This window comes from Salvelinus alpinus, chromosome 17 (assembly GCF_045679555.1).
Source record: "Salvelinus alpinus chromosome 17, SLU_Salpinus.1, whole genome shotgun sequence".
Classification (NCBI taxonomy): domain Eukaryota; kingdom Metazoa; phylum Chordata; class Actinopteri; order Salmoniformes; family Salmonidae; genus Salvelinus; species Salvelinus alpinus.
Genome location: NC_092102.1, coordinates 21,218,551 through 21,241,450, shown reverse-complemented (window position 1 = coordinate 21,241,450; position 22,900 = coordinate 21,218,551). Strand labels below are relative to the sequence as shown.

General features: G+C 41.5%; 1 protein-coding gene, 1 long non-coding RNA gene and 1 pseudogene across 2 annotated transcripts; 2 read left to right on the top strand and 1 right to left on the bottom strand.

The window, feature by feature from the left end:
- Positions 1–14: 14 nt before the first annotated feature.
- LOC139542487 (uncharacterized) lies at positions 15–2,135 on the bottom strand. The gene is made up of 2 exons (XR_011668508.1): positions 1,689–2,135; positions 15–977 (listed from the first exon to the last, which is right to left on the bottom strand). It is a non-coding gene; the product is annotated as an uncharacterized lncRNA (long non-coding RNA).
- A 133-nt stretch (positions 2,136–2,268) lies between these two features.
- LOC139541841 (DNA-(apurinic or apyrimidinic site) endonuclease 2-like) lies at positions 2,269–7,453 on the top strand (annotated as a pseudogene).
- A 3,840-nt stretch (positions 7,454–11,293) lies between these two features.
- On the top strand, positions 11,294–22,846 carry LOC139542482 (sodium-coupled neutral amino acid transporter 3-like). The gene is made up of 17 exons (XM_071347944.1): positions 11,294–11,441; positions 14,263–14,380; positions 16,601–16,741; positions 16,933–17,017; positions 17,206–17,321; positions 18,435–18,508; positions 18,694–18,786; positions 18,943–19,024; positions 19,163–19,245; positions 19,388–19,446; positions 19,661–19,819; positions 19,977–20,056; positions 20,179–20,279; positions 20,484–20,608; positions 20,932–21,076; positions 21,313–21,416; positions 21,553–22,846. Exons 3-17 carry the CDS (start codon positions 16,653–16,655, stop codon positions 21,655–21,657), a joined length of 1,500 nt encoding a protein of 499 aa, XP_071204045.1. The 5' UTR covers positions 11,294–11,441; positions 14,263–14,380; positions 16,601–16,652; the 3' UTR covers positions 21,658–22,846.
- The last annotated feature ends 54 nt before the right edge of the window (positions 22,847–22,900 follow it).

Genomic DNA, 22,900 nt, shown 5'->3' with positions numbered 1-22,900 from the left:
AATGATACATAAAGTAATCTGGGGGGAAAATGCAACTTTATGGACAATGGTGGATGGTTCTTAAAATAACCTTTGTGTTAGGGGCCTCTTAAAAGAGCAGTTTCACTCCACGGCATACTGCCATGGGACTTCACCTGCTGGCGATGAGAAGTAGGTGGTCAGCTTCTCCCTCACCTGGAGTGCCTGTCTGGGGGCGTTGTTGGCACCTGCCCTGGTGACATCAGGTAGGTGACCATTTGGCGTGCCCATCTCCATCCGGAGCGGCTCCTGGAATGACCTCTGCAGGTAGTTATAGAGAACACATGTGGCCTTCACGCAGGCATTGACATTTGAGGGGCTGAGACCAAGCACTCTCCAATACATTCTCCACCGGGCTGCCAGAATCCCAAAGGTGCATTCAACAACTAACCTTGCCCTGGACAATCGTTTGTTAAAGATCCTTACAGGCTTTGGCAATGGCAGCTGGCGTCCAGCGTAGGGCCTCATGAGGTTGGGTCTTAAAGGGAAGGCCTCGTCGCCGACGAAGACGTGGGGAACAGGTCCCAGGCCTTCAGCTCCAGGGAGTGATGCAGGTGGTGGAATCTCCAGGGTGCCATCCTGAAGTGCCTGGCCGAAGGCAGAGTCCCGGAGGGTCCCGCCATCACTTCCCTTGCTGTAAGCACCAACATCGACAACACGGAAACAGTAGATGGCATCTACTACAGCCAAGAGTACAACTGAATATGTACCATTGTAGTTGTAGAATTGCGAACCTGAGCACGGTGGAGCCTGGATTACTACATGTTTCCCGTCAATGGAGCCAAGGCAGTTGGGGAAATTCCACCTCTCCATTCCTCCTTGGGGACAGGCATGTATTCTCACCAACCAGACAGTCCCAAATGGCTTGTGCCACAGAGGGAACAATGCCTGCCACCGTGGACCGTCCAACTCGGAAGCTGAATCCAATGGTCCTGTAGGAGTCCCCTGTCGCCAAGAATCTAAAATATAATTCAAAATAATTATCAATATTGCGTGTAACTTGAATTCCACCCACATACTATATCTACTCATATATCTATCTCATTACAGTTTATTATATTGTAATACTCATCAACCATCATTAACAATGCCTTGAAACACTACAATTCAGTCTATGACTATATCAATAAACTGTAGCCCAGGCCAACTCTACTCTTAGAAAGAATGGTACTATCGACTTAAAAGGGTTCTCCGGCTGTCCCCATAGGAGATCCCTTTTTGGTTCCAAGTAGAACCCTATTGGGTTCCATGTATAACATTTTCCCCAAAGGGTTATACCTGGAACCAAAAATGGTTATCCTATGGGGAAAGCAGAAGGACACTTTTGGAACCTTTTTCTCTAAGAGTGTATGTGAGTCCAATAAGAATGTAATGAATGACTGTAACTGTCTTGAACAACAATGGGTCCTGGAGAAGACTAGCCTACCTTCATCAGGGCAGAAGGCACCTCAACTTTATTTTCATTTGGTAACATTGCATAATTAAAAAAGGACTATAAACCAACGTTGGGAAAAGTTATAGTCCTAATGAACATTCTGTAAAAGTACATCTGATATCAAATAGGGACTATTAACTAGAGAGCCCTTTAGCTAGCTAGGTTGCACATAAAAACAATGTATCAATCAATTATGGTATCAAAGGCTTTAAAAATGTACTAGAATGTAGCTTACCGGAGACAAATCACCAGGCGTTCAACTGGGCTGATGGACTCCTGGTAGTTGGTATCCATCCGGGCGATCCTGGCTCCAACCATCTGGAGCAGGTGATCGAACTGGCTTCGGTCCAGACGAAAGTAACTTCGGAATTCCTCTCCAAACATTCGAAGCTCTTGAATGAGACGGTGGAACTTCCCTGCCTGCTTTCGGGACTTGAACCATCTCTGGAACCACACAGACCTGCGCTTTCGGCGGGGCTGGTCCCGACCCAATAGCGCGATCAAGACCATCTTCCTCATTGTTGAAAGAGCCTACGCTGCTATCTTGAAAATGTATTATTGCATTTCGCTCCAAAACTGCATTTGAGGGAAATTATATTATAGGCTCTCACAATTAATTTGTGGATGTGGATATATTACTGGATATGTGTGCAACAAAAATTAAACATTCACATTTTGCTACTTTCTGTCAAGTAAGTCTACGCATACAATTTGATGCATAGGTTCGATAAATCGAACGTATGCACCACACAGAATGCCCGGCAACTGCCTCTGCAACGCAATGCTGCAAGGCAAAACGCAGCGTTCCATTGGAAATGAATGTACTTCTGGTGTATCGAAACGCAAAGACACAGTCGGTGTGTTCGAAGGCCAGAGCAGTGAAAGACTGCCCCCTACGTCGAGGATCACAACGTTTGGAATGTGGAATTAGATAGCTACGGTGCACCCGATTTGAGAATCGTTTTTTATTTTTACTTTGAGCAAAAATATTTTCGAAATGTCGAATAAAAGTCCAAAATGACGAGAAGGATGTAATTGCAGACGGCAATTAGGGGCGTTTTCAGATTTAGGGTTTCTTGGTATCAAGTTTTTTTCTGCCATACATATACGTACTTTACTTCCTTGTTATCCAATCCTCACGTTTTTGCAGGCTGCATTTTCAATTACACATGTTGTAATGCAAAATGTAAAAATGCGTGAAAAGTTTGTCAAGAGTGCTGTAAAACCATGATTAAAGATTGTCACTTGGAACATTAATGACATAAGGTCTCAAAGCTGGAATTAAAAAGGCTCTTGTCAAGCTAAACATGTTTGGCATTGTTAGGATTTATGTTTATGCATAATAGCCTGTTAGCATATTGGTTGAAGAGGAATATTGTTTTGTTACACACATGCACGCACAACCCCCTCTGTATAGTGTGTGTAGGTGTAAGGAATGACCAACACAGGCCATAAAAGCTGTGGACAGTCTGGAGAGGGGAGGGTTGCAGCTCTCTAGACCAACCAAGAGTTTAGAATACTGGACAATACCATATTAGGAACTGTTTTAGTGTAGAATCGACAGACCCAAGACGGAGCTAATCTACCCAGCAACCAGATGTGGACAAAGGGGGGCAAAGTCTAAACCACGCCCAGCCTCTACTGTGATAGGCCAACTGGACACGTTGAGAATAAAATTGTCATAGTATAAAAACTACTATTTGAGTACATTCCACAGTTCTCTGTTCATCCTGCGCGGTGAAACAGCGAACCCGTATATACGAAAATTGCATTTGCCATTCATTGTTTGCGGTAATTAAACATAATTAAAGAAAGTTAGCAGACCTTGCATTTTATTTATCCTGACACCGGATGTGTTACACGCAGCGTTTACAGCATGCCAATGAGTGACAAGGACTTGTAAGGCATTATAGTAAAAACAGACTGGCACTCAGGCTAGCTTGATAATGTAACATAAACTAATATCATAAATGTGCGATTGTACAATACATGTGACATGACTTCTCTACTTCAGTTTGAACTCTGGCAATTTAACATTAGCTCTGTATCTGTCATTCTGTGTTTGTCTGTGAAAGGAGACCTGCTGTGTGAGAGGACTGCTGTTGTTGAAGTTTATAACTCGTATTGAAGGTTATATCTCCTATTTCAGCTTCAGTCGTGGACGCAGCGGTTGGGATCATTCATTACTTTCCAAAGTGTTGATCTTCAGGATCACGCAAACCCAGATTCAGTCGTTTTCATCCACGGTTGCCGGGTCTAGCAAACATTTCTAGACCAATGACTATTCATAACCAGCCAACAAGGTCTGAAAACGAATCAAATCAAATCAAAACTAAAACTTTTTGCAGCAAGGGGGGAGTTGCCACATTTAGCCAATAAACCATTTTTCCATAACAGTATCAACCGAATTAAGGAATTCGTTTTTCCATCAAATGAATAATTATTGTGAGCTAATGTGACTAATAAACTAATTTGAATATGTTACAAGAAAAAATATAATTCTCCTTTATTAAACTTTAAAAAACGAATGTTTACTACGTGCCAGATGTTAAGACGTTATAAATGGCCTATTTGGGAGATTGACTTGTCATTTCAATAGGCATAGGCTAGGCCTACTGACTAAAATCTGGGTTTATGATTGTAATTAAACTTTGCCATGGTTTGGTTAGCTAGATGCAGGTAGCCTATAGCCTCTCATAGGCCTACATCTAATTTCAGATAGACCACACAATAGCCTAGGCAAGATGTACGTTTAACGATTTAGCAGCTTGTTTAGTTCAAATTGACATTCAACAAGAATAGCGAAGCGATTTCGTGGTAAGAAGTGCTTTCGTTGCACAATAGCCTGCTGGAATAGGCTACAGAGGATGGGGTCGTAATTTAAATAACTAAATCAAATGTTAATAATATAGATATGAACTGAATAGGCCTATGCTTGTCAACAACAGCCAGTGTTTATTTATTATTTAACCTGTAGCCTAATCTGACTGTTTGTAACACTGAGTGGGGCAGCGGTCTAAGCTTCACTGCAGTCCCTGGTTCGAATCCAGGCTGCATCACATCCGGCCGTGATTGGGAGTCCCATAGGGTGGTACACAATTGGCCCAGCGTCGTCCGGGTTTGGCCGGCGTAGGCCGTCATTGTAAATAAGAATTTGTTCTTAACTGACTTGCCTAGTTAAATAAAGGTTATATAAAACACTTTAAAAAAAGATCAATCTAATGCATTCTAACAGCTGATCAGCAATTGTGATAGAACTGTGACCATGATCACAATCGATAACTTCCAATTTCATTAACTAAACATCAGTGGTGTAAAGTACTTAAGTAAAAATACTTAACATTTTTGGGGTATCTGTACTTTACTATTTATATTTTTGCCAACTTTTACTTTTACTTTACTACATTCCTAAAGAAAATAATGTACTTTTTACTCCATACATCCTCCCAGACACCCAAAAGTACTCGTTACATTTTGACATGAAAATGGTCCAATTCACACACTTATCAAGAGAACATCCCTGGTCATCTCTACTGCCTCTGATCTGGCAGGCTCACTAAACACAATGCTTTGTTTGCAATTATGTGTTGGAGTATGCCCCTGGCTATCCGTCAACAACAACAAAACTAGAAAATTGTGCTTAATATAAGGACTTTAAAACGGTTTATACTTTTACTTTTGATAGTTAAGTACATTTTATCAATTCCATTTACTTTTGATACTTAAGTATATTTAATACCAAATACTTTTAGACTTATACTCAAATTGTATTTTACTGGGTGACTTTCACTTTTACTTGAGTCAATTTCTATTAAGGTATCTTTACTTTTACTCAAATATGACAATTTAGTACTTTTTCCACCACTGCTAAACATGCCCATTAATACTTGCATAATATCACAACACTACAACAACAACAAACTGAAGTTATAGGCAATTTATTAAATCAGTTTGCAAGCTCCAGGTAGTCAACACAAGTGTGGCACAAATTGATTTGCAATGACTCCAGTGATATCGTCATTTCAACATATTTTTTGTATAAAATGGTAGGCAACAGTAGCCTGCATAGGCATAGAAATTAACAGGCTAGTTGATGGCCAACAGATGCAAATGTATCATTCTCCACATTTATTGTATAACATGGTAGGCTACAGTAGCCTACTTAGGCATAGAAATGAACAAGCTCTAGATGACGATCAGATCAAATTGTATGATCAATTTATGCAGAAATCCAAGTATTTCCAAAGGGTTCACATACTTTTTCTTGCCACTGTACACACTCATAAAATGTACCTTCTTAATTGGTTTATTAAATAGGAGTTGATACTTACTGCAAAGACAGTGCCACCCCATTTGCAGCAGAGGAGGGCCTGACCGGCCTGCTGACCACCAACCACAAGATGACCGTTGAATGCTATGGAGACCAGGGAGAGTTCTCCAGTGAGGAGCAGCATGTCCTGGACAATGAGGGAAGGGCTGTTCTCACACAGCACAGGGGAGAAAAAATACTTTTATCATATGATTTGTCCCATGACTTTCTATATTTTAAGAAATATTGTAATGGAAAGTTTCAATTGCTTACTTGTTGTTGTACTGAAAAGCCATCATGTGTTTCTCATGTGATCTGAGTGTTTCTTTCTGTGTGTGTGCCCACTTGCTTTTTCACAGGTGTGAAGACTGACATGAAACAGTTATGGTTATCCCACGAGCTGACCCAGAAAAGCCTGAATGGAAACTGTTCGAACTGCAGTTTTACAAGCTGCTTCAGTATCGGGCTGAAGCCATTTTGGAAGCTGGGAGGTGAGTAGGCCATATGCAGGGGGACTTGGGTTGGGTGCAAGGACCCACTACCAGTATCTCAGGAGGCTGGGGAGACCTGAGAGTACCTGAATCCACTGAGAGCAGGGACAAGCTCTGGAAAGAAGAGGACGTTAGCAGGAGTCATTTGTCCCAAAAAGAGTAAGACACTAAAGGCTGGCCCAAAGCCTCAAGGCAGCCTGTTAGCCTTTTTCAAGCCCAAATCCACACTTGTGACCCCAACCAGGGAACCCCCAGGGAGTTCAAGTGAAAGGGGTCAGTGTCAAATCAAATCAAATGTTATTGGTCACATACACATGGTTAGCAGATTTTAATGCGAGAGTAGCGAAATGCTTGTCCTTCTAGTTCCGACCATGCAGTAATATCTAACAAGTAATCTAACAATTTCACAACAACTACCTTATACACAAGTGTAAAGGAATGAATAAGAATATGAATAATAAGAATAATAAGAATACATATAAATACAAGAATACATAAAGAATACAAGAATACATATAGAATACATATAAATATATGGATGGCCGAACGGCATAGGCAAGATGCAGTAGATGGTATACAGTACAGCATATACATATGAGATGAGTAATGTAGGGTATGTAAACATTATATAAAGTTACATTTTTTAAGTGACTAGTGATACATTTATTACATCCAATTTGTAATTATTAAAGTGGCTTGAGATTTGAGTCAGTAGGTTGGCAGCAGCCACGCAATGTTAGTGATGGCTGTTTAACAGTCTGATGGCCTTGAGATAGAAGCTGTTTTTCAGTCTCTCGGTCCCAGCTTTGATGCACCTGTACTGACCTCGCCTTCTGGATGATAGTGGGGTGAACAGGCAGTGGCTCGGGTGGTTGTTGTCCTTGATGATCTTTTTGGCCTTCCTGTGACATCGGGTGTTGTAGTAGTCAGAAGCAGGAGAAAGAGGAGGCCCTGACTTCAAATTCTAAATTCACATGTTCCAAGAAGGTGTCACTGGGGCGGTTCTGGAAGACAGTCCTGCGTGGGTCGTCCCTATCGCCCCCCTGTGAGGTACATGGGGAACTCCGTTCACGCAGCGCAGTCAAGGCGGGGCCAAACTTTGGCAGACAGTTCTTTGTGTGTAACCGCCCTCAGGGCCATGCATCCAATCCTGAGGCTCGCTGTAGCTTCTTTTCCTGGGTGGATAATAAAGGAAAATAATGACTATGGTCTAGCGACACACGGACATTTCCCCCATGTAGTGTTTTATATGTGTTATCAATCTGCGATATGGATTTATTAGTAAAATAAAGACACTCGTTTTTCTAAATTGTCAGCATTCTACTGTCTCATACTTCTGTAACATATTTCACATGATCACGTTCAGAGGCTGCCTTCTCACCAAATGGCAAGCATCCCAAAGCTTACGGTTGGTGTTGTGTAATCAAATGACAGTGGATGCTAAACTCCAACACAGAGTGATCTGTTGCTCTTCATCAATAATGCAAAATGAGCATGAATAGATGGGAGTGTTTATCATCAGAAAACAGACTGTTGTCAATTGAATAATACTCCTGTATTCATTGTGCGCTGCTGTGCTGCCTTTAGTCACACTATATGGCATCAGGACTAAAGTATGATCATATAGCAAAATCACCCAAGTATTTTAACAATTGTCTCAATGTAATTTCTCATTCTGTAGAGCCCAAATATGGAGTTGGGTATGCTAAGGTTTCATATACCTCCTATGCTTACTAAGAATTTTTACATTTACATTTAGCTTTGCATGTCAAGCGCTGAGGAAGCTGTTGCGCAAACATTACACGGAACCCAAACCGGCTGCGCGCGTGCGCCATCGTGCGCTATCGTGCATAAATTTATTTTGCCCCCCCACACCAAACGCGCTCACAACACGCAGGTTAAAATATCAAAACAAACTCTGAACCAATGACATTAATTTGGGGACAGGTCGAAAAGCATTAAACATGTATGGAAATTTAGCTAGTTAGCTTGCACTTGCTAGCTAACGTTAATTTGTCCTATTTAGCTAGCTTGCTGTTGCTAGCTAATTTGTCCTGGGATATAAACATTGAGTTGTTATTTTACCTGAAATGCACAAGGACCTCTACTCCGACAATTAATCCACACATAAAACGGCCAACCGAATCATTTCTAGTCATCTCTCCTCCTTCCAGGCTTTTTCATCTTTGAACGTATATGGTGATCGCATCTAAACTTTCATTGTATTACCACGACAACCGGCAACAAAGTTTGTCTTTCAATCACATGGGTATAACTAATGAGGAGATGGCAGTGGGTACCTGCTTCTATAAACCAATGAGGAGATGACTTTCAGCGAGATCTGCGTCAGAAATAGGAACGACTTCTATTTTAGCCCTTGGCGTCGCAGACGCTCGTTGGTGCGCGAGCAGTGTGGGTGCAATAATTGAATAATGTAATGACCCTGGGTTTAAAAGCGTGGAAATCGACTCCGCACGAGCATGCTTTTGCGGTACAGTCGATAGCACGCCGGACCTCGGGCTAGAAGGTCGAGGGTTCGAGACCTGCTCCCTGCTGTTTCATTAGAATAACATGGATTTCTAAATGTATTTTGCGACGCTCGCGCACGCGACGTGTCCGGTCTGGTCAGCATGTTAGTCCCCATATTCTTTATATTTCCCCTATTTGATTTACGACACAAACAGTGCTGATTGATGGCAGTAGTTTCCAATAAACTTGTTCAGCCTTGCTATGGAAGTTTTAGTGAGATAGCCGAACATTATTATTAATTTTTTTGTTTAATTCTTGTCACTACAGGGGGTGCTGTTTCAACTTCGACATTTTGCGTCTCCAAATTAAACTGCCTCGTACTCAATTCTTGCTCGTACAATATGCATATTATTATTACTATTGGATAGAAAACAATCTCTAGTTTCTAAAACCGTTTGAATTATGTCTGTGGGTGAACCAGAACTCTTTCTACAGCGAAAATCATGACAGGACATGCGAAGGTCAGAAAAATAGTCTCTGTTCTCAGATCAGTTTAAAGCTCTGTGTGTGCCCTATGGATCGAAATGAACTGCACCCGCCTTCCCCTGGATGTCAGTAACCAATGAGAAGTGGAATGGTGTTTCTACGTATTTCTCAGAGCTTATAAAAGGGCAAGGAACGAGGTGCGCTCTCTTTTCGACTTCCGCCATTACGCAACGCAAGACCTCAGGATAGCATTTTGAAACGCTCAGTTATCGGCCTTAGATATGTCCGTCTGTAATTTAATTCGGTATAGGTGTTAGAAACATCATAACGAAGTTATTTGAAACCGATTTATATCAGTTTATGCGAGTATATCGCTATTTTCGGAATTTTCGTAGTATTGCGTTTGAGGATTTGGACATGTGTGTGCCACGTAGCTACTGTTAGCTGCTAGTTCCGAAGTTGAAGTGGACGTTTTACAACAAAGCAACGATTCTATTGGACAAAAGGACACCTTGCCCAAGATTCTGATGGAAGCTCGTCCAAAAGTAAGAGCTATTTATGATTTTATTCCGTATTTATGTGGAAAAATGTAAACGCATTTTTCGGCCATTATTGCGGCACTAGTCTGGCTGTAACGCACACTGTATGTCTAGTAACGTTAATTTTAAAAATCTATATCTAAATTTATATATTTTGGTGGTGATAACGTTATCGCGCTTTTTGCCTTGAATCAATGCTGGGGTGATGTTAGCTCATGTGGTATGCTAATATAACGATATATTGTGTTTTCGCTGTAAAACACTTAGAAAATCTGAAATATTGTCTGGATTCACAAGATGTTGGGCTTTCATTTGCTGTACGCTGTGTATTTTTCAGAAATGTTTTAAGATGAGTAATTAGGTAATACACGTTGCTCTCTGTAGTTATTCTAGTCGCTTTGGGTGAGTTTTGTGATAGTGGCTGCAATGGTAAACTGTGATTTATACCTGAAAAATGCACATTTTTCTAAAAAAACATATGCTATACCATAAATATGTTATCAGACTGTCATCTTATGAAGTTGTTTCTTGGTTAGTGGCTATATATATCTTTATTTAGTCGAATTAGTGATAGCTATTGATGGAGTAAAAAACTGGTGGAGTAAAAAAAGTGGTGTCTTTTGCTAACGTGGTTAGCTAATAGATTTACATATTGTGTCTTCCCTGTAAAACATTTTAAAAATCAGAAATGATGGCTGGATTCACAAGATGTTGCGCTTTCATTTGCTGTACGCTGTGTATTTTTCAGAAATGTTTTAGGATGAGTATTTTGGTAATTGACGTCGGTCTCTGTAATTATTCCGGCTGCTTCCAACGCTATTTCAGATTGCAGCTGCAATGTAGAACTGTGATTTATACCTGAAATATGCACATTTTTCTAAAAAAACATATGCTATACCATAAATATGTTATCAGACTGTCATCTTATGAAGTTGTTTCTTGGTTAGTGGCTATATATATCTTTATTTAGTCGAATTAGTGATAGCTACTGATGGAGTAAAAAACTGGTGGAGTAAAAAAAGTGGTGTCTTTTGCTAACGTGGTTAGCTAATAGATTTACATATTGTGTCTTCCCTGTAAAACATTTAAAAAATCAGAAATGATGGCTGGATTCACAAGATCTGTATCTTTCATCTGGTGTCTTGGACTTGTGATTTAATGATATTTAGATGCTTGTATTTACTTGTGACGCTATGCTAGGCTATGCTAGTCAGCTTTTTTACTGTGCGGGTGCTCCCGGATCCGGGTTTGGTAGCAGTGAAAGGTTAATGACAACTTTATTCTCAGATCAATGTGGGCACAGAGCTTCAGTGTCTTGTAGTAGAGAATTTGAAAACCTTCTGTAGATAATAGTTTTGCCTCCTGAGTGAACATTCCCCTATTACGTACTCCTCATAGTGATGATCTGTTGATTGTGCTAAGGAACAGATCACGTCAAGTGTAGGTACTGGGAGTGGCTAAGTGCAAGTATCTGCTTCTACTCCCGCGCATTTTCTCCCCACCGCTTCTACATTATATCTTCTCATGCAGTTCCAAAGAGGACTCCCTCCCTGTTTTACCGGCATCATTTGAAACATGACGACCAGATGCATTACCTGCAACTGAAGCATTTACAGTATATTGGCCATCCTTCCTTGGTGGGTCCTGACCTTTCTGCTTTTGAGGAGACCTGTCTGTTACAGACCAGTAGAGAGGTGAGTACAAGGACATATCCTGCTGTCTACTATCTGACACCATTCCGCTGTCTGCCATGTGGGTCATGAAACGTACAGTACTTTTGCTTTTGAATGGAGCGATAGTAACAACATTAAAAGTAAGGTTAAAAGTAAGACGACATTTTCACTGTAAACTTAGTGTTGAGATTAATTTAAGTAAAATTGAATACATTTTAATTAACTCTATATCTCACATGGTACATGTGTCTTCTTTTTTTAAGCCCATAACCATGTGTGTGAGGTGTATACTTCTGTTTCAAAGTAGATTTGTTTAAGACTACCAAGAAACACTCGGTGACCCTAATTTAGCTCACTGCAGTAAAATTAAGAAATACAGTGGTGACGTCAGTCAAATTTCAGAAGGATAATTTACAATTGTCAAATACTACAAGGACATAATGTACTGACGTTTCAGTCAATGGAAACGTCATCTTTTTTTGTTCGCGGTAGCTGTGACCTTCTTCCTTTGTGTCATGGTAGATAAAGTAAATGTAGATGTTGGTTGGGGGGGTGCATTCCGAACTCGTGCACTGCATTCGGAAAGTTTTAAGACCCCTTGACTTATTACACATTTTGTTACTTTACAGCCTTATTCTAAAATGGATTAAATAAATAAAAAATCCTCATCAATCTGAACACAATACCCCATAATGACAAAGCGAAAACAGGTTTTTAGAAATTCTTGCAAATGTATTAAACATAGAAATACCTTATTTACATAAGTAGTTTGCTATGAGACTCGAAAGGCTCAGGTGCATCCTGTTTCCATTGATCATCTTTGAGAAACTTCCCAAATACAGGTGTGCCAAGCTTGTAGCGTCATACCCAAGAAGACTCGAGGCTGTAATCGCTGCCAAAGGTGCTTCAACAAAGTACTGAGTAAAGGTTCTGATACTTATGTAAATGTGATATTTCAGTTAGAGTTTTTTATACATTTGCAAAAATTTATTTAAAAAACCTGTTTTCGCTTTGTCATTATGGGGTATTGTGTGTAGATTGATGAGGAAAAACAACAATTTAATTCATTTTAGAATAAGGCTGTAACGTAACAAAATGTTGAAAAATTCAAGGGGTCTGAATACTTTCTGAATGCACTGTATCTAACTGACTTAGTTTGAACTTTGTTAACCACCCAGAAAATAGACATGATCAAACCCATTTTGAACAACTAGTGGCCTACATTTTGTATGTCTTTTACCACACATATTTCTAAGTGTAAACATTAGGCTCAATGAGAGTTGGAATTCTCCCAAGCAGAACCCAATGATTGTTTGACAATTTCCTATTTATTCTGTGCAACGCTGCCTGTCTCTGTCTATGTTGACCTAACTGGGGTCCATCTGTGTTCAGGCACATGATAAAGTTTTAGCGTTTGGAATGTTTACAGTCTTAAAGCAGAGGCACATGCAGGTAACCTTAAATAAAGCACTTACCTCCTAAGCTAATTAAGGTGCTGTGGCCTTGAATCGAGTAGGATGCAACTCTCTCGCTGATCCCGTCTACCCAGAATACCTCAATGGCAATGTTAAATAGCCACCCCTAACTACTAATTTTGATAGTCTTACTATGGAGATAAAGAGATGGCTACCCATTATTGTACTGTCACGTTCCTGACCTGTTTTCTGTTGTTTTGTATGTGTTTGATGGTCAGGGCGTGAGTTTTGGGTGGGCAGTCTATGTTTTCTGTTTCTATGTTGGTTTTGGGTTGCCTGGTATGGCTCTCAATTAGAGGCAGGTGTTTGACGCGTCCCCTCGTAATGCCGGTTCCTCTCTCCGGTTTCCTCCGCTCTCCGAGCTGCCTCCAGCTGTTCCCATGGGCGGCGATTCACTTCAACTTTAGCCCATGGTCCCTTTCCTTCCATGATTTCCTCCCAAGACCATAAATCCTGCTTCGTGCACTGTCCGTTAACCCGCTGCTTGATCTGGGTTTGGTGGGTGATTCTGTAACGGGCTTCCTCCTCCTCTTCATACGAAGAGGAGGAGTAGTGATTCGACCAAACTGCAGCGGGTTGTGAATACATAATGATTTAATAAACAAAACTGAAGAACACGACGAACACTTGAATAATTACAAAACAAATAAACGAATGTAGATAGACCTGGACCCGAACTTACATACAACGTGAAGAACGCATGAACCAGGAAACAGACTACATAAAACGAACAAACAAACAAACAAACAAACAAAAACCGGAACAGTCCCGTGTGGCATAACATACTGACACAGGAGACAACCACCCACAAACAAACAGTGAGAACAACCTACCTTAATATGACTCTCAATCAGAGGAAACGTCAAACACCTGCCTCTAATTGAGAGCCATACCAGGCAACCCAAAACCAACATAGAAACAGAAAACATAGACTGCCCACCCAAAACTCACGCCCTGACCATCAAACACATACAAAACAACAGAAAACAGGTCAGGAACGTGACAGTACTGTACTGTTAGCTTCCACGTTGTTTCATAGTTTGGGACCATAAATATGAAAAACATACAGAATGTTTTGCTCACGTCCATCAAGTTAAACATGATCTCTTGAATGTAGACATGTAGCTACCACTAGATTCCATTCACAACCAGACTGTATCTCAACATTATTTGACCGACAGGTTTAACAAAGGGTTAAAGAGGGGAGGTGTGTTATCAGACTCCTCTCTCTCTCTCTCTCTCTCTCTCTCTCTCTCTCTCTCTCTCTCTCTCTCTCTCTCTCTCTCTCTCTCTCTCTCTCTCTCTCTCTCTCTCTCTCTCTCTCTCAAGCATGTGCTAAGCTCTCTCTCTCTGTCTCCTTTACTCAGCCCAAGGAGCTTTAGAGAGGTGGGAAAAGTCCTCAGTGGATATCAACAACACAGACAGTGGTGGATTCGAATAAGATATCCATCCTAAAGATAACAGAAGTTCCCCTCCACTATCTGGGTAAGTAGCTGTGTGAGTTGTAGTGTGTTGTAATAGTGTGTGAGCTGTTGGAAGGGCAACTGTCAATAGAGGCAGTTTTGCATCAGACAAGGGCCATGTGGTGGGAGTCTGAAGCTCAGCGCTGCTAATGTGGTGGACTGGGAGGCTCATGACACACTGATGGTCAGTTCTACTCAGGTCTAAAAGTTGACTTAAAGGTTGAGGTAAAACTGGTAGTATCAGCCACTGTTTAATCACCGTTTCACTTAGACTATATGCTGTATGGTCATATTTTTGCAATAGCTATTTAGAGGAATAGGTTATGAGCTATGTAGGTTAAAGCAACTTTGTTTCATATGTGGTTGTTTTATAGTCCTTGGCTGATTTCAACCCAACGAAGTGTGGTGGCATGCTGTCTTTCCTGACCAAAACTCGTCTAAAACAGAACTGGTAGCAAACCAAGTGGTAGCAAACCAAGTGGTAGCAAACCAAGTGGTAGCAAACCAAGTGGTAGCAAACCAATTGGTAGCAAACCAACTGGTAGCAAACCAACTGGTAGCAAACCAGTTCTGTCTAGTTATTCTCAATCACAAAACAATGCAAAGCATACTCTATATGACCCATTGTAAACTCACTGTTGACTTTTCCAATGAGTGTTGTATAGCTCATTAATAACAGCAACGTCAACAATATCAATGACAATAGCAAACCACCCAAATTTTTAATGCTGAAATTACAAATTGACCAAAAGCCCCAAGAAACCTCTTAAGTAAACAATTGGTTCTAAGTGCCCATTCCCTTAGGTTAGACACTAGAGACCACGCCAGCGCCTTGTTTGTTATGTTATTGGTTGGTCATTGTGGTTCCTGGTTAGTGAAACATTTGGCTTTAGGAAACTGGTATGCACCAGAATAGCTCATGGGGTTGTCTTTTCACAGCAGCCTATACATATATTACTACTGTTGAACCACAGCCAGTAACATGCTCTGTTTCTGGTGAATAGGGATTTTTCAACAATTAGTAAGGAGTATAGAAAGACAAATGAGATTTATGCGAAGTGCCTTAGCAGTCAGTCCCCAGGGGTTTGCGGTCAGAGGGCAGCTTGACCCTCAGAGAGAGAAGAGAGTTTCGAGTTTATGGAGTGTGTCTCAAATGGCACCCTATTCCCTACATTGTGCACTACTTTTACCAGAGCCATATGGGACCTGGTTAAGTATAGTGCACTATAGGGAATAGGGTCCCGTTTGGGATGCAACCTAGCGGACCCATGACACAGTGGCACTGAGACTAGGGAGTGTGAACTGGGAACACAGAAACTACTCTCCATGTTTGCTTTGTGTTGCCCATAGAAGATTAGCACAACATTAAGTCCTTAGACAACATTTGTTATTTAAAGCCTTTCCTGGCAAATAAGATTCAAATAGCTTTACATTTCCCCCCCATGCTTCAACAGTATTTCCCTTTATCCTGGCAATTGGGTTTTAAATATTGTGGACCCGCATTGGTTAATTAAGACCATGTGTTTGGTAGTCCTGCTGTAGGTCAACACTCTGAGAGTAGCCCTTTATGCAGCCTTGATTACATTTCTGGATAAAAAGTCTCTTAAGGTCACACAGAGCACAACGCTGTATTATAGAGGAGAACATAAGGTTATACAGATTACGCTAAAATCAATAACACAAATCATGTTTCGCCTTTTTTCAAGTATTTTTGATATACGTTGTGCATTGTGTTCTCAGTCCAGCGTTTCTCTCCGATCCCAGTGGCCTTTCCTTTACCTAGTCATGTGAAGCCTAGTGACTGCATCCATAGTCAGGAGAGTTTAGGCTAACTCCAGTGTCATCGTGACTTTATTCATGTCATTAGGTCTGTCCTGAGGTCAGCTGTTGTAGTCATCTCATTACACCAGTACCATGCTTTCCACATTACATCTCTGCTTTCCACAACAGACTTTCTGTCTGGACAACCCATCAAACGTCTTGTATATTCTAAGAGCCAAATATAGACTGTCAGACAGTTATCCTTTAGGAGTATGTTTAACAAAGTATAGTCCTATCTTATTTAACTTTTAAAGAACACATGGTGTTTAACATGACCTTTATTAGAATTAGTCTAGTGGTTGATGGCACAATGTGTAATCATCAGCATCAGAGTAATGTCTTTAGGACCCCCTTCTAATATTACCGAAGAACAATCTGAGGCCGAATTTAAACTTCAACTCAGTGCTCTTTATTTCCATAGGTTGCATTTGAGACTTGGCTTAGTCCACAGGATCTTCATCCCCAACACAGCCATGGATGTTGGGAGAGGTATGGAGCTCCAAAAGATGAATGGGCAACATAGCAGGGACCTTGGTCCAGATAAGCTCAATTTAGAAGATGGGTGAGTCTCTTGCTTCACCAGATACCCTAACACATCAACAGGCTACCTGTCTGCATTTCGTTACTCACAGCAATGCTAACGGACGGGTAATGAATATGTGATTTTGCTACCCGTTGATCTTTGTATACGTGAGTTGTGTCACAGTGGTACCACGGCTTTCTTGTTTCTACATGTGTTTATTTTTTCTCTAGGTTTGACGGGCTGGAGTTCATGGCAGAGCGGGATGAGTTCCTGCCAGGGAAGAGCCCAGGAATAAAGGCACCTCAGTTCACTGATGTGAGTGCTCAGCCTTAGTTCAAAGGTCAAACGTGTGCGCATGAGAAATCAGTCTCTTGTTACTAGTTACTAATTACTAGTGTAATTACATTGTTACTACACAGGTATAAGAGCAAATGTAAACTAAAACTAGATGTTCTACAGCCCATTCTGTATGTGTGATTCTTTCCTTTCTTTCCGGACCATAGTTTGAGGGGAAGACGTCATTTGGAATGTCCGTCTTTAATCTCAGCAATGCCATCATGGGCAGTGGAATTCTGGGACTAGCGTACGCCATGTCAAACACTGGAATCGTCCTCTTCCTGTAAGTTACCATGCCAACACAACACAGGCCGCGCTAGTCCTCCTTCTTTGGCAATATCACTGTGGTTACTTAAGGCTTGACGTCACATGCAGCCCTACCATGACCTCCGATCAGACAGATCTGAGCTGAAAGGGGTGTGTGTGTGTGTGTGTGTGTGTGTGTGTGTGTGTGTGTGTGTGTGTGTGTGTGTGTGTGTGTGTGTGTGTGTGTGTGTGTGTGTGTGTGTGTGTGTGTGTGTGTGTGTGTGTGTGTGTGTGTGTGTGTGTGTGTGTTTGTGTGTGCAGGCTTTAACCCTATACCCAATAGGGTTAAAGAATGACACTGGTTGGGATGACACTATGATAAATACACTATCCAGGCCCTACCAGACCCAGTGCTCGCCAGCAGATCCATCAAGGGAAACATTTGTTTGTTTTACAAGAAAACAGTAGGGCTATTATGGGTGTGACATTCTGGCTATGTGTGTGTGTGTACGTTATTGAGAAGTCTGTTGACTGTATAACATGTTCACTTAATGACATAAACGCCCCCCTCTACTAGTCACATGCTTTTTAGATGGGTGGAGCCAAGGATGCACACACAAGGTGTGATCGAAGGATACGGTTTAGCCTGATCTGTGTCGTACATCCGTGTCACCGTTTGTGTGTGTTCGCAGTCGCTTCCTGTGTCTGAGTATGTGGGCTGGCCTATCAGTGTGTGTATATTTGTGCTCATACACACACTGCTCTCCTAAATCAGATTTGGGGTTATAAATAGCTTGTAGTGATCAGATCAAAGGCAGGTCTGCCTGGATCAGTCCTGTGTGTCCATTGGGAAGGGGTGGACTGGCGGGCCAGTGAGCTGCGTCACAAACAAGTCACACTTGTGATGGCCATTCATACAGTATGGCCTAGGTGTACTGTAGCAGCGAGAGAAATTGTGTCAGCGACAGATTTACTGAGTCATTAGCCTTAACACCGTCCGTTAAGCTGTCTGGAACCGCGAGACTACTGAGGCATTGATGAGGCCGTGCCAAATGTACTACTGATATGTTGATTTAGCTAGTTAGACTAATTACAGAGCTTTATCCTGTTACGAGATCAGTGTTATGATTAATGTGTGTTTTTGTTTCAGTATCCTGTTGCTATGCATTGCCATTTTGTCAGCCTATTCCATCCACCTCCTCCTGAGAAGTGCAGGAGTTGTAGGTAAGATGCTGGTATTTCACCAAGATACCTATCTCTTTATTGAAACCAAGAACATTTGTAGTATAGCCTACCATTACTTAAGATGTCCAAGGAACTAGAGTACGTGGTTGAAAGGATGTTATGGTTCGCCTGAAAGCAACAACCACAGAGACAATATTAACACGCATGTGTGTGTGTTCTTTCAGGCATCCGTGCCTATGAGCAGCTAGGGCACCGTGCTTTTGGACAACCAGGCAAAGTGTTGGCTGGCTCCATCATCACCATGCACAACATTGGAGGTACAGTATATTATGTGACCGTCAAGCCATGATTAGCTTATGTTATTATATGTAAGCCCCGTGAATGTACCAGCTTAAGTGCAAGTACAAGTGTCGTTGAAAATGCTTCCGTCATAGCGTGTGTGTAAAGGCGTTTTTGTTTTCCGTTTCCCGTAGCAATGTCCAGCTACCTATTCATTGTGAAGTCTGAGCTCCCTTTGGTCATGCAGGCCTTTCTGGGCCAGAAGGAAAATACTGGGTAAGTGTCTCTAGAGGGCAGTTGTTACTGTTATTTCATCACGTCGGCTATAAAACAGGGCCTTTTAAAGTGTTATTTGATAGATTGACATGACAGTTGGCCTGTTCTTTGTTGTCTAATGTCCCTGCTGTCGGTCAGAGAGTGGTACTTGGATGGAAAGTACCTGATCATCATCGTAAGCGTCATCATCGTCTTTCCACTCTCACTCATGCGACATCTTGGTATGTTTCCTCGGTCACTCGTTTTTTGCTCTCCGTTTTTTCATATTTGGTACTTCTTGTAACATGCTAGTAATGATAAGGATACGTGGACAGAGTGACATGGCTCTATTTAACACGCGGTATTCTTGTCATGACATCACAGGTTACCTTGGTTACACCAGTGGCTTCTCTCTCTCCTGTATGGTTTTCTTCCTCATCTCCGTGAGTCTTCTTTGCCATCAACCTTCTAACCAATCTCCCAACCAACTGAGCAATCCATAGCCTGGTCCCAGATCTGTTTGTGCTGTCTTGCCAACTCCCATGGTTGTAATGGTCTACGGCCATACAAGTTGGCTATACAGCACAAACAGACCCGGGACCAGGCTAGTCAGTACGTCAGTGCTTGACTAAACAGTCAGTTGGTCCCTCCCACTAGGTGATCTATAAGAAGTTCAACATCCCGTGTCCACTGGAGAAGATAACCAGTCATGATAACCACTTAGTGTCCGTCCTGGGGGAGAGTCATGATAACCACTCATTCGTCTCATCTGATGTGGACTTCTGTGAAGCACAGTCCTTCACCATCAACATGAAGGTCAGAGAGGAAAACTAGTTTCAAATGAAATGAGATAATGGTATACAGTATGGAGTTAAAGACTTGTTGTGGCAATATGTGTTTATTATACTCCAATGAGCTTCAAGTTCTGTTTGTAGTTTTTAACCATTTAATTCATGGTCTGTTTTGTTTTCAGACAGCATATACCATCCCCATCCTGGCTTTCGCTTTTGTCTGCCATCCTGAGGTGCTTCCCATCTACACAGAGCTACGAGAGTAAGTCATGACTTGACACAATTCCTATTAAAGATGCAACACATATCCACGTGGTTCACACACATACAGTTACTGCCAAATTCAGCTACTAATTGATTTCTGTCTGTGCACTTTGACCTTAGCGCCACCAAGAAACGCATGCAGACGGTTGCCAACATCTCTGTTCTGGCCATGTTCGTCATGTACGGGCTAACCGCTATCTTCGGTTACCTCACCTTCTTTGGTAAGACACTGCTCCTGAGGCAATGAGAATTTTGAAGTACTTATTATGTTCAGACTGTTCCCTCATCTTGTTACCGTGTTGCTACCATTTTGAGAAGTCAGGAATTGGAGAACTGGTAAATGAACTTCTCTTCATGTTTAAGACCTTTTTAAGGCATCTGTGTCTGGAAGTATAATTACCATTCTCGGTTTCTCTGTGTTTTAGGTGGAGTAGATTCCGAGCTCCTTCATACATACATTAAAGTGGACCCCTTGGACACACTGATCCTGTGTGTGCGTATGGCTGTCCTGGTTGCTGTTACCCTTACTGTTCCTGTGGTACTCTTTCCGGTGAGACTCAAATCTATCTTGTAGCCCTGAACAGTATCAGTGCTGGCTTGTGTTTATGTATTTTCATATTGGCTTGATGGGCCCAGTACCGTAATGTTACTTTAATTCCTCTTTATTCCAAAATAAGCACTGAAGTTACTGCAGTATGAGGATAATTAAGCTCTTGACCCCGCAGACCCCCCTGCTAGGTCGCTAATTGGCTAAGGTTTCAAGAACGTATTTGACCTGCTTCTGCTGAGACATAGTCTGCGTAACAAATGGACACAGCCATGGTGTGTGATGCAGGCCTGGTGACACCTCTCTGCCCCCCCCCCCCCCCGCAGATCCGCAGGGCCCTGCTGCAGCTGCTGTTCCCTGAGAAGCCCTTCCACTGGGCTCACCACATCTCCATCGCCGTGTGTCTCCTCATCATCGTCAACCTATTGGTCATCTTCGTGCCCACCATTCGAGACATCTTCGGCATCATTGGTAAGTGTGCAGAGACGGTGACATGTAAAATGACTGGTTGTGGTTTCAGTGCAAACCTAGTTAAGATTCACAGACCATTGTTTCCAAAGTAGAAACTAAAATGAGTACTACTTTAATGGCCTCTCGTAGTTTTGTTACTATTGAAAATGTTAACATTCGACCTCTCCCCTCCCTCCTCTTCACCCCTGCATTCCTCCCTCCCTCCTTTCCTCCACCTTTTCCCCTTCCCACTCTAGGAGCAACCTCTGCACCCAGCCTGATCTTCATCCTCCCGGGAATCTTCTACATCAGGATTGTTCCTGAAGAAACAGAGCCTTTAAAATCCATACCAAAGATTATGGTAAAACCTCAATCTGTTGTCTCATCTTGTTTAGCGATGTAGCAGTAAATAGTCTTCAGCAATTACAGTCAAGCTTATTAATCAATGTCTGAGAATTTGTTCTCATCCCTCTCTTTTTGCCTCGCTCTCTCTGCAGGCCGCCTGTTTTGCAGCGTTAGGCTTCGTCTTCATGGTGATGAGTACGTCATTCATCATCCTTGATTGGGTGTCCGGAGAGTCTCGGAGTGGAGGCGGGCACTAGCAACAGACCATAATAAACAGTAATACCAGCAAAATGCCAACCAAATCTATCCCAAACATCAAATTCCCCACGACCTGCCCATTATTTAACCATAGCCAAATGAGAGGGCCTTGGCTGGACATGGAAAAGAATATATCATAAAAATTCCCCCACAAGATGGCTATGTGGTGGTAGGTCTTATACGGGGTGGGAAACAGAAGCAGCAACAGCTCTGAGGTGACAAACATTGTGGTTTGCTTTCAGTATGTTGTTTTGAGGCACTAATAAAGTTGTCGCAGAGACAACAGGTTCTGAGGGTAATGATAGCATGTGTTAGAAGTATACCAATGGCTTCATCATTTACCCTCCTTATCTACCTCCCTTGAATTTTCAATTAGATATTTTGACACAAAGAAATGAAATGGATCTATTATTATTTTTCTCTTTGTGGGAAGTTTTTATTTTCTAACAAGATTGTACAGTATGTTATGTCATTTTCTCTGTGATTGTCATTTATAAATCAAGGAATATGTGTTATTTTTAATCAAATCCAGAATTTGTACAGTGTTTTTGCCCTATGCCCATACATATTGCTAGGTGTATTGACTCTAGAGTATCCTAAGGTTTGATCCTTCCTGTTAGTTTTTTTTCCATGGTACCAAGCTCATGTTAGCATAACACAGTCAGACATTTTCCTATAAGTGCAGCTATCAGCCGTGATAATTACAGAAGGGATGACCCTCCCAATTCTTCACGACTGATTGGTTTAAAAACGTTTATGTGAACTTTATATTATATCCAGCAACTTAAATGGATATTTCAAACTTTTATATATATATTTTTTTTTTATCTGTCATGTGGTACATACCAAAAGATATATCAAATGTAGTCTAGTCAACATGGAATGCAAACGATTAGGGGCAGAGAAGGCTGTTTGTGTGATCGTACAAACAAATGTCCACTCAACACAAACTCAATACTGACCTCCGTGTCGCTAGTCAGTCAGAGAGCAGAAGTAGTATGATGTCATCTGCTATCATTGGACTTGGCTTTTCTGAGTAAGTCTGAGAAATTCCGAATAGGGGAGTCCTGTATAAAGATGTGATCAAGTGAACTTTTTAAGAGAGCATGGAGACTGTCTTTATTTGGTCTTTTAAAAATTGAGTTATTTGTCCAATAAGGTTGAATGTAATTAAATGTTTGGAATCTGGTTTGTTCTCTTTTGTAATATCTGTCACGTTAATGTGTGGTCTAACTAGAGTAA

Bases quoted from the DNA above. Each gene is read 5' to 3' on its own strand.
- LOC139542482 (XM_071347944.1), top strand. From the start codon at position 16,653: ATGGATGTTGGGAGAGGTATGGAGCTCCAAAAGATGAATGGGCAACAT. The intron at 17,322-18,434 runs GTAAGTTACCAT...TTTTTGTTTCAG, and splicing joins ACTGGAATCGTCCTCTTCCT to TATCCTGTTGCTATGCATTG. The intron at 21,417-21,552 runs GTAAAACCTCAA...CTCTCTCTGCAG, and splicing joins AATCCATACCAAAGATTATG to GCCGCCTGTTTTGCAGCGTT.